We start from the raw sequence: 12,844 nt of genomic DNA, 5'->3' as shown, positions 1-12,844 counted from the left end.
AAAAATATCACCTTGGTTGCCTATCCATGAAGCATTCAGGAAAAAAGGGGATGTAGCATAAATATTAATTGAGACATAATTTTAGCTGACATTTTAAAGATTACTCAGATATATAAATACAACCTATGAGGCACATTTGTGTAGATTCAAGTATTTTTATTTAGTCTTATAGAAATATTACTCACTGTCTAATCTAAATTTGCTCTTAGCCTATGTGCAGTCATAATAAGGGTTAATATTTCAGGCCCCAGTTCAGTATGCATAGAACCAAAATAATATTAACTGACCTTGCTGGCTAGGGCTCTCAGATAACAAAATAATGGCTTCAAAGGTGAAACTGCTTGTGTCAAAATATGTTTTGAACAATTTGCCCCTGCGCCTTTGTTTTGTAAAATTAGTTTTGTCTGAATAGCTTTGTTTGAAAATTATGACTTGTCAAGAAATTAAGTATAAATATTCCACCATTAGCTTAGAATAAATGGACCAATACTCGAATCCAACTTGAGTCCTTGGCCTCTGTCTCCTACAGCCATCCGTGCACATACCTTTCGAGGGAACCCCAAAGATTCCTTAGTGTCCGGACCAATTCATCTGTGACAGCTAAGTGAGCTTTCTGTCCTAGTGCACACACACACATCTGACACCATCAGCCTCCTAAAGCTCTGCTGAGTGATGCCTGGGAGGCCTCACTGAAGAACAAGTCACTCGTGGCAGCCCATCATGCCAGGCCCTGGGCACTCGAGTAAGAAAATGGAGGGCAACCAGTCCCACGGCTCTCACCGATGATGATGAAGGCCACCGCTATGGCATAGGCCAGCAGGTAGCCACGCACCGGCTCCTTGTTCTTGCCATAGCCTTTGCCGAAGAAGCCGATCAGGGGGTAGAGCTGGTCCTCACACAGACACTGTGGGTATCATGATATGCTCAGTCTCTTGCCCCCCACTCAACCTCCCTGATCCCCAGGAAGAAAAGGAAGGCTGGGACTGCACACAGGGAGCCTGGGAGTGGGGTTCTAGCCCTTCAGGATGCTGCTCCCTGCAAGCCTGTGCAATGACCCCTCTTCCTTCCTCCCTCCCACCCCCACTCCTGTGATACCTCAGGCTCCTCACCTGAAAAACTTTGGCAGCAGAGACCAGGCAGGCCAGGGCAGAGGAGAGGGTGGCCCCAAAGATGCCGGCTGTGATCAGGGGGGCAAAGCCAGACACCATGCTCATGGTCTGTGGGGATATGGGGTTCAGGACTCCGTGGGAGACAGGGCAGGGCCTAGAACCCTCACCTGGGGTAGCTCAACATAAGGAGATCCAGGGTCACCCACTAGGGTCTCAAATTCCTTCCCACAGTGAGGATCCAGCCCCCTAGATCATGAGGAACCATGCCCCCATTGCCATGTGTGGGTTGGGCCTGGCTAGCCCGCACCTGGTAGTAATTGATGAGGCCATATCGGCAGTTATGCTCCTGCGCACACTCGGTGAAGTTCCAGCCATAGCCACAACCCAGCCCCTCGCAGGGCCCCATTCCAGGGGTCACCGTGTCATTCAGGACCCCAGAAGCATCACGAACCACACAGGAGCCTGCAGAGGAAGGAGGATGCGGGGTCTCCCTTCTGCCCCTTCTTGCCACCCCCACAATGTCAGTCACTTCTGCAGAGGACAAGGTGCATTGAGGATGATGATGGTGATCAAGAACAGAATGTGTACATACATGTACACACGTGTATGCAGGCATATGGGGCATGCTGAGGACTTGAACAGCTGTCAGAAGCAGGAATCCTGTGATTTTTGCTCTTATGACTCTACAGAGGTGCAGGGAGCTAAAGTGGCCTGTGCCACTGTAGAATCTAGGGGTACCTACCCCCCTTAAGACAGGCTGGGAATGGCCATGTGAATAGCACACCTCCCAAGGTGGAGTTGGGAATAAAGGCTCCCTGAGGGCCAGTGAGAGGCCATCTCTGCCTGGGCTCTAAGCCTGGCTCCATTGCTCAGTAACTGTGTGTCCTTGGGCATATCCCCTAACCTCTCTGAGCCTTTCTTCTCCCTCCTGTAAAGTAGCAGAAGTACCAGAGCCAACTGAAGTAGGATCAGGCCTATGAGGGGTTGGTACATAGTAGGCGACTGGTATCACCTTCCCCACCATCACCGTTACTCTCAGCCTAGGCATAGTGTGACTGGATTCCCAGACTGTAAACCCAGAAGCTTAGGGGTCAGAAGAACCTGGTCTGACCCTCAGGCATCTATCACAAACACCCACCATTGCACAGATGCTCTGCTCACCATCAGGAACCCCAAATACAAGAGCTGAGCCTCTGCTTCATGGGTTCCTGTGTACCGTGAGCCCATCTCTCACCTTAGAGGGCAGATCCTACCTTGGGATCCCTGCCAGGATGGGTCAGCCACTCACCGATGGTGGCTGATATGGCCAGGTAGGAGATGGTGGTCCAGAAGATGGCCATGAGGGTCCCCTTGGGAATGGCCACAGCAGGGTCCTGGGGAAGGAGGGTGTTTATGAATGTGTGTGCACATGCATGGGTGCATATGGGAAACATCTGCACCTCCAGAGGGCTGCCCTGCTGCTGGGAGGCAGTGGGATGGGTAGGGGCTGAGGAAGGCAGGAACCTCCCATCTTGGCCCTGCTCAGCCCCTTTCCAGCACAAAGGAAACTGAGGCCCCATGGAGCAGGCACAGCCACGGTCCCAGTAAGGCCCACATCCAGCCTGTACTAAGAAGCCAAGGCTGGGAGGGAGCTTCTGCCAGTGAAGCCACTCTGGGGGCAGGAAGGGCCAGGCCTGGACCCTGCCAGCCTGGATGCTGCATCAGGAAAGCATCCCTGGAAGCATGGGCATGGCTGCTTGTGGACCAGCACCATGCTCCAGGGCTCCATCTGCTCTACTGCAGAAATAGCAACTCCTGAAGTTCTGCTCGGAAAAGGAAATCTTTGAGGGGATTTGCCTGAGCCCCTCACACCCCCCAACACAACCTACACACATACCACACACATCTATGCAGCACATACATAGCACACCACACACATATAGCACATGCAACTGTACACACAACACACACATGACTCATCACAAAATACACAGACCAGACATGACACAGGTGCACACATAGAGATGTTCACACCACACAGATGACACAGCACATCTGCCAGTCACATGCACTATAATACAACATGTGTGCTACACCACACACATGATTGCACTGATACATATTCATGTAAGCACAACCTTATACAGTGCACCCAACCCACCTATGCACATATGTGACTCAGATCACACATACACATGATCACACTTGCATATCTCATTCTTCTAACCACTTCTCAAACGAGCATCCTAAAAAGTGACCGAATTCCCCACGGTGAATGGGAAACCGACTCTGGCCCATGGCCACTGCTGGGAAGGGTCTCACCAGCTGGGGTTTATCAGCACCTGCCCTCACCCCCAGCACAGACCCGCAACCCAGGAACTCTGCACTTAGAAATTACTCCTGATAGGTTTAGGGACCATAGGGGATGCCAGGGATAGAATGTGGGTCTGTTTTCGTGCAAGATAAGTGCCTGCCCACTGTGCTATCTCTCTGGCCCCAGGTTCCCACTTTTGTATGCTGCTTACCATCCTCTGGTGGCTCAGGCCTCAGAACAGAGCTTGGAGGCTTCAGAGACAAAGTCAAGGTGGCAGGATAGGGTCAGGATCTGGGCAGTGACTGGTGGCCATCAGTGATGACAAGCCTGGTTTCTGCCCTGGGCCACTCCCACCCCAGAGGGAAGGAGGCACGCCAGAACACAAGAGGAGAATTGGGCAAGATTCTACTCAGGATTGAAGGGTGGATCTGAGGGCCAGTAGAGGGGCCCTAAGGCGAGGAGGACTGCTGTGGGGGAGAAAGTGGCAGATCTAGAAAAGCACGAGCGGGCCGGAGAGATAGCATGAAGGTAAGGCATTTGCCTTGCATGCAGAAGGACAGTGGTTTGAATCCCGAATCCCATATGGTCCCCCGAGCCTGCCAAGGAGTGATTTCTGAGCATAAAGCCAGGAGTAACCCCTGAGCACTGCCAGGTGTGACCAAAACAAAACAAAACAAAACAAAACAAAACAAAAAACAGAAAAGCAGGAGCACTGGCTAGAGCAGGAGGACTGCAGGATAGAAAGCACCAGTGATTTTGGGGTCTGATCCCCGTCCTGCCCAGGGTGGCCTGTCCAGCTGCTTCAAGCATGAAGTGTCCCTAACCCAGGACCAACAGGCCAAGTCAAATGATCCTCTGATACCATGTGCCACCTCTTGTGTCTGTCCAGAAATTCACATTCCCAGATCCAAGAATGAAGCTTATCTGAAAATAGGGCCCTTGCAAATGCCATTAACTCAGTTAAGATGAGTTCAGGGAGCATTTGAGTGGACCTAAGTCAGGAACCAGAGGGGTCTTGCGGGTACCCAGACAGAGAGGAGAGAAGACGAGCCCCCAAAGCAGGACAGAGTCAAGAAGGCAGCTGTACCCTCATGCCCAGGGATACAGAGGGAGCAAGCAGGAAGTAGAACAGTCCTTAGAGGATGTATTTACATTTCTCTGGTTTAAAAGTCACCCTCATGGGTTTAGTCCTTAGAACAGCGGAGCAAATGAGGAGTAAATGAACCCCTGGAACATAGCAGCCACACTGGAACTGACATCTTGGGTCTGCTTCCATGTCAGGCAAACAGGGGCCATGACCCAACTCCCTCTTCCTCTCTCTTCACCATCTTCCAAGCCTCAGCCTGCCTGCGAATTAAGAAACAACCTCCCATCCTCCAGCCCTACTCCCCACAGCCAGCACCCCAACTATGAGCTGTGCAGGATGTGGAGGGGCTGCGGTTCTTAGTCATAGCCGCCCTGGTACAGGAAGGACCTGTCTCCGAGCCTCAGTCAGCCCAACAGAAAAGGGAGAGCCATGGATCCCTGGTTGTCTCAGATCAGAGCTCAAGCTTGGTCCAAACAGACCAGCAGCAGGGCCACCAAGTGACTCCAAAGCACTGGGGAGTGGGGCTGGCTGCAGCAGCAGCAATTATTTGAGGGAAACCGAGAGGATTTTTGTTTGGATTTACACAGCCTCCTAGTCATTGAACTAAGAGACCTCCAGAACACAGCTTTTCTCTTACTTAGGGCCCTGGGCAGGTGGGCAGAGGGCAAGGATGCTTTAGGGAATTTAGTTCAATGTAAATTCCCTGCAGCCCTCAGCTCCCAGACAGCTGCCTGAGTTGGACCCCACATGCTGGGTCTGCATGTAAACTGAGGCACTGGGCAAAATCCCCACAACTGTGGACCTCAGGGAGGTTGACCCCACTTCTAAGATGAGGGGCCTCTTTCTTCTAAAAGGGGAGACCCTGGACACATATAGTCACTATTGATTTCTGGGCCCTTCTGATCCCCCCCACAATCCTGACACCCCAGCACACCTGGACTGGCTCCCAGATATCCCCACCGTGCCCCCTAAGTTCATCTCAGATAGGGATCTCACTCAGGACAAGGCTGCTCACCACTCACCCCACTTTCCCAAAGCTCCTTCCACCTCCCTTCACTCCCTTCAGCAACTGAGCTGGAGACACTCTGTCTCCTAACTTTGTCTCTTAGTGCCCCCCCACCCCCAGTGTCTCCCAAACACTGCTGCTCACTGTCTGGCACCTTGGTGCACACAGCAAACAGGACTGGGGAACAGAAGCTCAGCTGGGAACAGGGGCACAGAGGGAAGTTCTGGGTCTGGGGGTAGGGAGGACAGACATCACAATGTTGGGGAACAGGACAGTGGGATCAACAGACGCCCCCCCACCCAACCAGGGTCCGGCAGCTCAGAATATGGGGAGCTGAAGAGGGGTGGGGCATCAGGCAGAGTGGGAGGAGCCTGGCTGGGGCAGGGCCTGGGAATGGCAATGGGGCTGGGACCCCAGGCTCTGGGCTAAGATGCATATGTGGGGACACTTGGGGCCCAGGAGGTCCGCTAGGCCATCTGGACAGCAGGGTCTTGCCCACAGCTTTTAAGCTCAAATAAGGCCAATTGTGCTCTTAGACTGAGAGGCCCAGATCAAAGTAGGGAGACTTGCCAGTTTGAGGTGATCTTCAAAGGCTTCCAGTTTAGCCCATGCCACTCATCAAATTGTGATTTAGAAGCTCTGGGCCCAAAGGGTCAGTACCAAGTCCAGTGCCCAGGGGAGATATTAGGGTGGGGGGGCAGTGTCTACTCACCCTGAGGTCCCCGGAGATGTTGGCCCCTGCCAGGATCCCCGTGGCAGAGGGGAAGAAGATGGAAAACATCCCAAAGAAGCTGCCATCTGCGCCCCGCCAATCAGGCACCAAGTTCTGGACAAAAATGTCCGCTGGCAAGACCAGGTTGGGTCAGAGAGATCAAGGGGTGGCAGAAGGCTCTGCTGGCAGCTCTCCCCAAAGCAGTCAGGGTGCCAATCTCCAGGGGTCCTGGGAATAGCTGCACAGCGCCCTGGGGAACAGGACAGTGGGCAGGACCATGTACATACCCCGGTAGCTGAAGAAGCCTTTGGAAGCCTTGTCTTCAGAAGGGGGGATCAGTGTCCCCACCAAGTAGTTAGCAAAGGAAACCATGATGACGAGGAAGAAGAGAACCTGGGCCTAAGGGGAAAGTCAGAGGTCAGAGGGGCATGCCCAGCAGGAAATTGCCTTATTTGTAGGTCTCTCGACCCCTTATTCACTCACTGATTTATTCATTCACTCATTCATCAATTCACTCACTAATTCACCCACTCACTGACCTAGTGATTCATTCATTTACTCACTCATTCATTCATCCACTCATTCACTGATTCACTCACTCATTCAGCACCTGCTGTGTCTCATATTCTGTTCGGTGGGAAGATGAAACTTGAGGAAGGGGGTTCTGGGGCATTATAAGGAATTGCTCTAACAGGAAGGCCAGGGTCTTGGTGGAGCCAGCAGGAAACAGGGGTTAGGCTAGGCAGCTTAAGTTCAGAGCCAAGGCTTTTTTTTTTTCAGAGAAAAAGGTAGGGTGTTGGGGTGCACTGCTTAATCTGCCAGCAGGCACCCTATATCCTGTGCCCCTGAGTTCACCGATTGTGTGGGTTTGACCAGCTCAGGTGACTCCTTGATCCCACATGGGGGTGTGGCCAGGATCTGCCTGAACTCTGGCTCACAGAGGACAAGTGACTGCAAGTCCGACCATGAAAGGAAGTGGAAAGAGGGCCCTCTTGGTTCATCTACATCGCAGCCTACTACTGACTGTGGGCAGGGGTACCCTGCCCAGCTCCCACACCCTCCACACCAGGCCCCTCTCACCTTAGACTCCCACTCCATGCCAGCCAGGGAGATGGCCAGCAGCACAGTGACGGTGACCACGCCGATGATGCGGATATCGTTGGTGGGGTCCACAATAGGGTTGCCATATTCCTGAGGGGGACAGACTGTGATTCTATCCCATCCCTATTTGCCTATCTGTGGCCTCCTCCTGCCAAAAGCCACACACACACAAAGGCTAGCAGAGCCCCGAGAAGCAGCTCACAGGTATGTCCCTATGGGATATACCCCGCAGAATGGCAATGATGGTGGAAAAGAGGGGTTGGCACCTGGTCTCATGGCTGGGGCTGGCAGGGGGAGGCAGAGGGAATGGGGCCAGGCTGCTCACCTGGATCAGGTCCCGCACGGTCTCGGCAAAGCCCACCGTGTGCATAGCCACCCCTACAGCATTGGCAAAGGCGAAGATGAGGCCGATGGAACCGCCTAGCTCGGGGCCCAGACTCCGGGAGATGAGGAAGTAGGTGCCACCTGTTGAGGCCAAAGAGGTGAGGCTGGGGGAGTCAGCTGGCTGCAAGGGGGCCTTGGGGCTGAGGACTCACAGGCATATAAAGGAAATCAAAGGCCTGAGAGCCTACTCCAGCCTTTTCCCAAAACCAGAAGGAGCAACCCGGGGCTCTAGTTTGGGTGTTTGGAGCTGGGGAGCATTTTAGAGCCCCCTTCCCAGGTGGAGATGGGGCCCTCCTGAAGAGTGGGGGCGGTGGACACCCACCGGACTTGACCTTGCCGTTGGTGGAGATGGCTGAGATGGACAGGCCTGTGATCGAGGTCACCATGACGGACAGCAGAATGATGATCCACGTCAGGACTGGGGAGAGGGACCCCCAAAGATAAATTAGGGAATTGTCCAGGTGAGGACCAACCAGGGAACCAAGGCACTCCACTAAAGACCTAACAGCCTATATCCCGTCCCTGCTCCAAGTTTCCACTTTCACTTCTGAAAAATGTTTCTGTCCTGCTCCTGGCAAGGAGCCTGGTCTGGGAGGTCAGCACCAAAGAGAAAGCTCATGGGCTTGGGAGAGAAGGCCCCGCTGGGATAAAAAACAAAGCAAGAGTGGGCACTGAGGGGGTAGAACCCGATGTGGCTTTATAAATAAATGTTACAAAATGTTAGAAACATTATAGTTCCTCAGGGGGGCTGGGCACAGAGATGGTCTCCTTAAGAGCAAGGAAAGGAAGGCACAGAGAGGTTAAGAAACTTGTCCAAACAAAAAAGAAAGAAAGAAAGAAAGAAAGAAAGAAAGAAAGAAAGAAAGAAAGAAAGAAAGAAAGAAAGAAAGAAAGAAAGAGAGAAAGAGAGAAAGAGAGAGAGAAAGAAAGAAAGATAGAAAGAAAGAAAGAAAGAAAGAGAAAGAAAGAAAGAAAGAAAGAAAGAAAGAAAGAAAGAAAGAAAGAAAGAAAGAAAGAAAGAAAGAAAGAAAGAAAGAAAGAAAGAAAGAAAGAAACTTGTCCAAGGTCATGCAGTTCAAGGTCAGCATCTGAGCCCTTGTCTGACAAAGATCCAGATCCTAGCAGGATGCTCACAGCAGAGAGACTCCCTGATGTCACACAGATAGGGAGACCCTATCTCCCACCCACAATGTTCCAGAGAATTCAAGACTGCTCCTGTGGGCTAGAGGCCCAGCACCCCCGCCCTGTCCCCACAAATTGGCACTCACTGATGCCTGCCTGTGCTGTGATCCAGGGAAGGCGCAGGTACAGGATCACACCCCAGATGTTGAGCATACAGCGGATCTGAGGAAGCAATCGTCAGAGACGCCAAGACAAAAGCAGAAAGCCGGTCCCAGGCACGCAATCCCTTGGAGACTTAGGTCCAGGCGAGCTCTTTCTTTTGCTCTCATAGGCTTGGGTTCATGTCTAGGTGGAAGGCACCCCGAGACCCACCTGCCCTGTGCCTCATCTCTCCCGCCCAACTCTGGAGGCTCAAGGATCTGTCAACACCATTATCCCAGCAGCGCCTGTGAAAGCAGTCAGAGGGCCTAGTCTGCTGGGGAGAGTGCAGGGCACCCCCCCACCTCTGCTTTCTAGCCAAACAGATCCACTGTCCTGTTCCTGTTCGCAGTGGGAGGGGCTGCTGGTCTTTGTTTTGTTTGTTTGTTTTTGTTTGTTTTTGACACTCAGGCTACTCCTTTTTTATTTGTTGGTTTTGGGGCCACACCCAGTGGTGCTCGGAGGTTACTCCTGGCTCTGCACTCAGAAATCGCTCCTGGCAGGCTCGAGGACCATGTGGGAAGCCAGGGACTGAACCTGGGTCCATCTCAGGTTGGCATGTGCATGCAAGGCAAACACCCTGCCGCTGTGCTATCACTCAGGCCCTGGTTTTTGTCCTCTCCCCACACCCAACAGTCTAGGGGTGGAATGGCGGTGGGTTGGGGAGGGACAACTTTCCAAGCTGGGAGATTGCTACAGTCCTCTGTCTGTTCTGAGATGCCACAAGGGCAGTCACACCAGGCTCTGAGCCCTTCAGTTAAAAAAAAAAAAGACTCAGAGTTTGAATATGAGCCTCCAGGAGCAGGACAGGGGCTCGCTGTGTAAATAAAGAGGCAGAGGCACAGCCAGGAGCTGGGCACCCGGAGCAGCAGATCTAGAAACCGGTCGTGCCCCACCATGCCAGCACAAACCTTCCCTTCCCATCTGGAGGATTCAGTGTTACTGGTGTCCCCTGGTGGCCCTTTAGGGAAAAACACTTTCTTCTCATCATCAAGGCAGGGATCTAAGGTAAGCAGCTTACATTGATTAACCTGCGCAATATTTTTTATTGTTGAATGTTTGTTATTTTACCAACAGGAAATTGAGACACAGATAGGCTCTATATTTTGCCCATGTTCACATGGCCCGAGTCTTGTTCATAAGATGAGCAAGGAATGTAAACATGCCCTGGGACACTCCAGAGGTCAGCAAGCTCAAAACCAGAGAAAAATGAGGTCACTCATGGGACTGAAGCCTGAGAATTCTCACCAAGCTAATGGTCATTGTGCCCAGTCCCACTTTATAGACTCGACTCCCTACTGTGCGTGTCCCCCCTTCCTCACCTTCCCAGACTCACCATCACACCCTTCACCCAGCCGAAGCGCACGGGCTCCCCAGGGCTCTTTTCACTGGCCGCGCCAGCTTCATCTTCCACCAGCCCATCTGTCATGTCACGGCTGGGCCGTCTGTCAAAGGCTGAGCCATGCAGGTGGCTGCTTTCCTGCTGGGGGCCCAGAAGCCACAGGTTGGGCCAATCAAACAACCATTGTCCCTGCCTTTCAGACAGCTACCCTGAAATCCCTTGAAAATACAGATTTCTCAATTCCACTCCTCCCTCTCAGTTTGCATGCTCCCACAGACTGGGAACTCATTGCCTTTCCAGGCAGCCCACTCTACCATGGGGGTCCCCTAGGGCCCAGAAAACGAACATTACAACCTGTACCCAGAGCTTTCCAGGTTCTACATCCCAGCCGGGGCTCTCTCATCCTTGAGGAAGACACTGGTCCCCCAGCACAGAGGGGTAGAGAGGTCCAGGAACTACACAGAAACTGTGTTTACCTTGAGGAAGGAGTGTAGGTCGGCCAGCGTGGGCCGCATCTTCCGGGGCTCCCCGGGCAGCGCACTGTTGGCATAGTGCTCATAGGCAGGCACCACATCGATAGTGTTGTACCCAAAGGTGCGCATGTAGAGGGTGCTGCTGCCCTGGGTCAGGTGGCTGGCATGGCTGCTGTCACAGGCAGGGGGTGGGGGCTCCTCGCCCCCCAGAAACGTGCTAATGGTGAAGCGCCCACTGCACATCGCAGGGTCCCCGGGAGGGTCTATCTCCTGCAGTTCGGCCATGGCAGGGCTGGTGTTGGGAGGGGCCAGGCTCGGCGGGGTGGCTTTATAGGCTGTCAAGGGGCAGGGAACTGGATTCCAAGGCCCAGCAGCCAGCGGGTAGGGTCCTGGGCAGGGCAGGACAGGGCAGGGGGTGGAGCAGTTGTGCAGCCGCCCAACTGATGTCAGAGATAAGCCCATAGCCAGTCATGGGGTCTAGAATGGGAGTCCTACCCCTGCCCTGAGGGGCTCTTTTCAGTGTATGGGGGCTTTCAGAACCTCAGCAGAGCTCACTCTTGTGGGTGGTGCCAGAAATGCCCTCAGCCCATTTCACAGCTATTTACTTTTCTCGTTCTTTCTCCTCCCCCTTTTTCTTCATCTTTGCCTTCTCCCTCCCTTCCTTCTTTCTTTTCATCCTCCTTTCCTTCCTTCCTTCTTCCTTTCTTTCTTCTCCTTCTCTTCCTTCCTTCCTCATTCTTTTTTTTTGGGGGGGGGGTCACACCCGGCAGCGCTCAGGGGTTACTCCTGGCTCTACGCTCAGAAATCACCCCTGGCAGGCACAGGGGACCATATGGGATGCCGGGATTCGAACCACCGTTCTTCTGCATGAAAGGCAATAAATGCCTTACCTCCATGCTATCTCTCTGGTCCCCCTTTCTCACTCCTTTCTTTTCTTCCTCCTTCCCTCATTCTCTTCCTTTTTCCCCTTTCATTCCTTCCTCCTCCCTCCTTCCCTCCCTCCCTCTCTTTCTTCCTACAGGAAAATGGTGTGATGTGTTGAAGAGATGCTTAGAGTGCTGGAACACCGGCTTTGCAAGCTGGAGGCCCAGGTTTCATCCCTAGCACAGCCCTGAGCACTGAGCTGGTTGGGAAAGCCCCTGAGCACCACCAGAATTTGCTCCCAAATAGCAAACATGTAGAAGAGGTGAATCTGAACGCAGTCCTGGATCCCTGACTTTGGACTCAGTATGTCTAAATCAAGATATACAGGTACCTCTATTTCAGAACTGGTCAGAGCCCTCTGTGATCAGGAGAACCCCAAGTACCTGCTCTTCTTACCGCAGTCCCAGGGCAGAGTGGGTACAGGCCCCGTGTAGTGCTGGGTGCCCAGACTTGGCTGGATCTAAACCTTGAATACCCGTGGCTGCCCCGGTGTTCTTACACGAAATGTCCAGGGCAATGAGGGCTGTGGTCCGGTGCTTAGGTGGCTGTGTGGGATGGTTGGAGGTCCTGACTCAAAGTGGTGGGCACCTTGGGCACTGTCCAGGATGCTTGCTTCTGCCAGGGCATTGGTATTGGTGCCTATTATAGCCTTGTCTGTGTTCTGTCTCTGGGAGATCCTTGGTGACTGCAAAGGCTGGGGTGCTTCTGCCTCTCTGTCCTCTCCCTTGGGGGACCTGCTGGTCTGTATGTGGTGCCAGAAATGAAGCCTGAGTCGGCTGATTGCAGGGCAGAACTTCACCCTGTGCCCTCACTCTGGCCTCTTCTAAGCCTGTGGACCAGGGTGGGCTCCAGATCTGGCCTTGTGCTGTGGGGTGGGCAGGTGGAATGGCCCCGGCTCCTCTGCCCAGTATCCAGAGGGCCCTGGGACGAGGGTCTGTGTGGGGTCAGTTGGTATGGCTCGGGACATGGCCCCAGTGCTGTGGCTGTACCGACCTCAGCCTCCAGCCTCTCCGAAGGACACGCGGGCTTTTCTGGTCATCCCTAGCACAGCTGATCAGGCTGGGCTCGATGCTCACAGCTGTCACTACTCAGA

At 53.3% G+C, this 12,844-nt stretch overlaps 1 protein-coding gene across 2 annotated transcripts in view; it reads right to left on the bottom strand.

The window, feature by feature from the left end:
• Nucleotides 1–11,427, bottom strand: part of SLC12A3 (solute carrier family 12 member 3) — a 33,866-nt gene extending 22,439 nt beyond the window's left edge. For both annotated transcript variants that reach the window (XM_049786119.1, XM_049786120.1), the window contains exons 1-12: nt 10,831–11,427; nt 10,349–10,495; nt 8,961–9,036; nt 8,015–8,110; nt 7,634–7,773; nt 7,288–7,398; nt 6,495–6,606; nt 6,208–6,338; nt 2,398–2,482; nt 1,417–1,571; nt 1,110–1,217; nt 781–904 (exon numbers count right to left, since the gene is read on the bottom strand). In XM_049786119.1, coding sequence (XP_049642076.1) covers nt 781–904; nt 1,110–1,217; nt 1,417–1,571; nt 2,398–2,482; nt 6,208–6,338; nt 6,495–6,606; nt 7,288–7,398; nt 7,634–7,773; nt 8,015–8,110; nt 8,961–9,036; nt 10,349–10,495; nt 10,831–11,289 — 1,744 coding nt within the window. In that variant the 5' untranslated portion in view covers nt 11,290–11,427. The remainder of the gene's footprint in view (nt 1–780; nt 905–1,109; nt 1,218–1,416; nt 1,572–2,397; nt 2,483–6,207; nt 6,339–6,494; nt 6,607–7,287; nt 7,399–7,633; nt 7,774–8,014; nt 8,111–8,960; nt 9,037–10,348; nt 10,496–10,830) is intronic.
• Between the last annotated feature and the right edge of the window lie 1,417 nt (nt 11,428–12,844).

The sequence above is a fragment of the Suncus etruscus genome, chromosome 14 (genome assembly GCF_024139225.1).
Source record: "Suncus etruscus isolate mSunEtr1 chromosome 14, mSunEtr1.pri.cur, whole genome shotgun sequence".
Classification (NCBI taxonomy): Eukaryota; Metazoa; Chordata; class Mammalia; order Eulipotyphla; family Soricidae; genus Suncus; species Suncus etruscus.
Note: the sequence above shows the minus strand (reverse complement) of the source record. Positions and strands in the feature narration are given on the sequence as shown.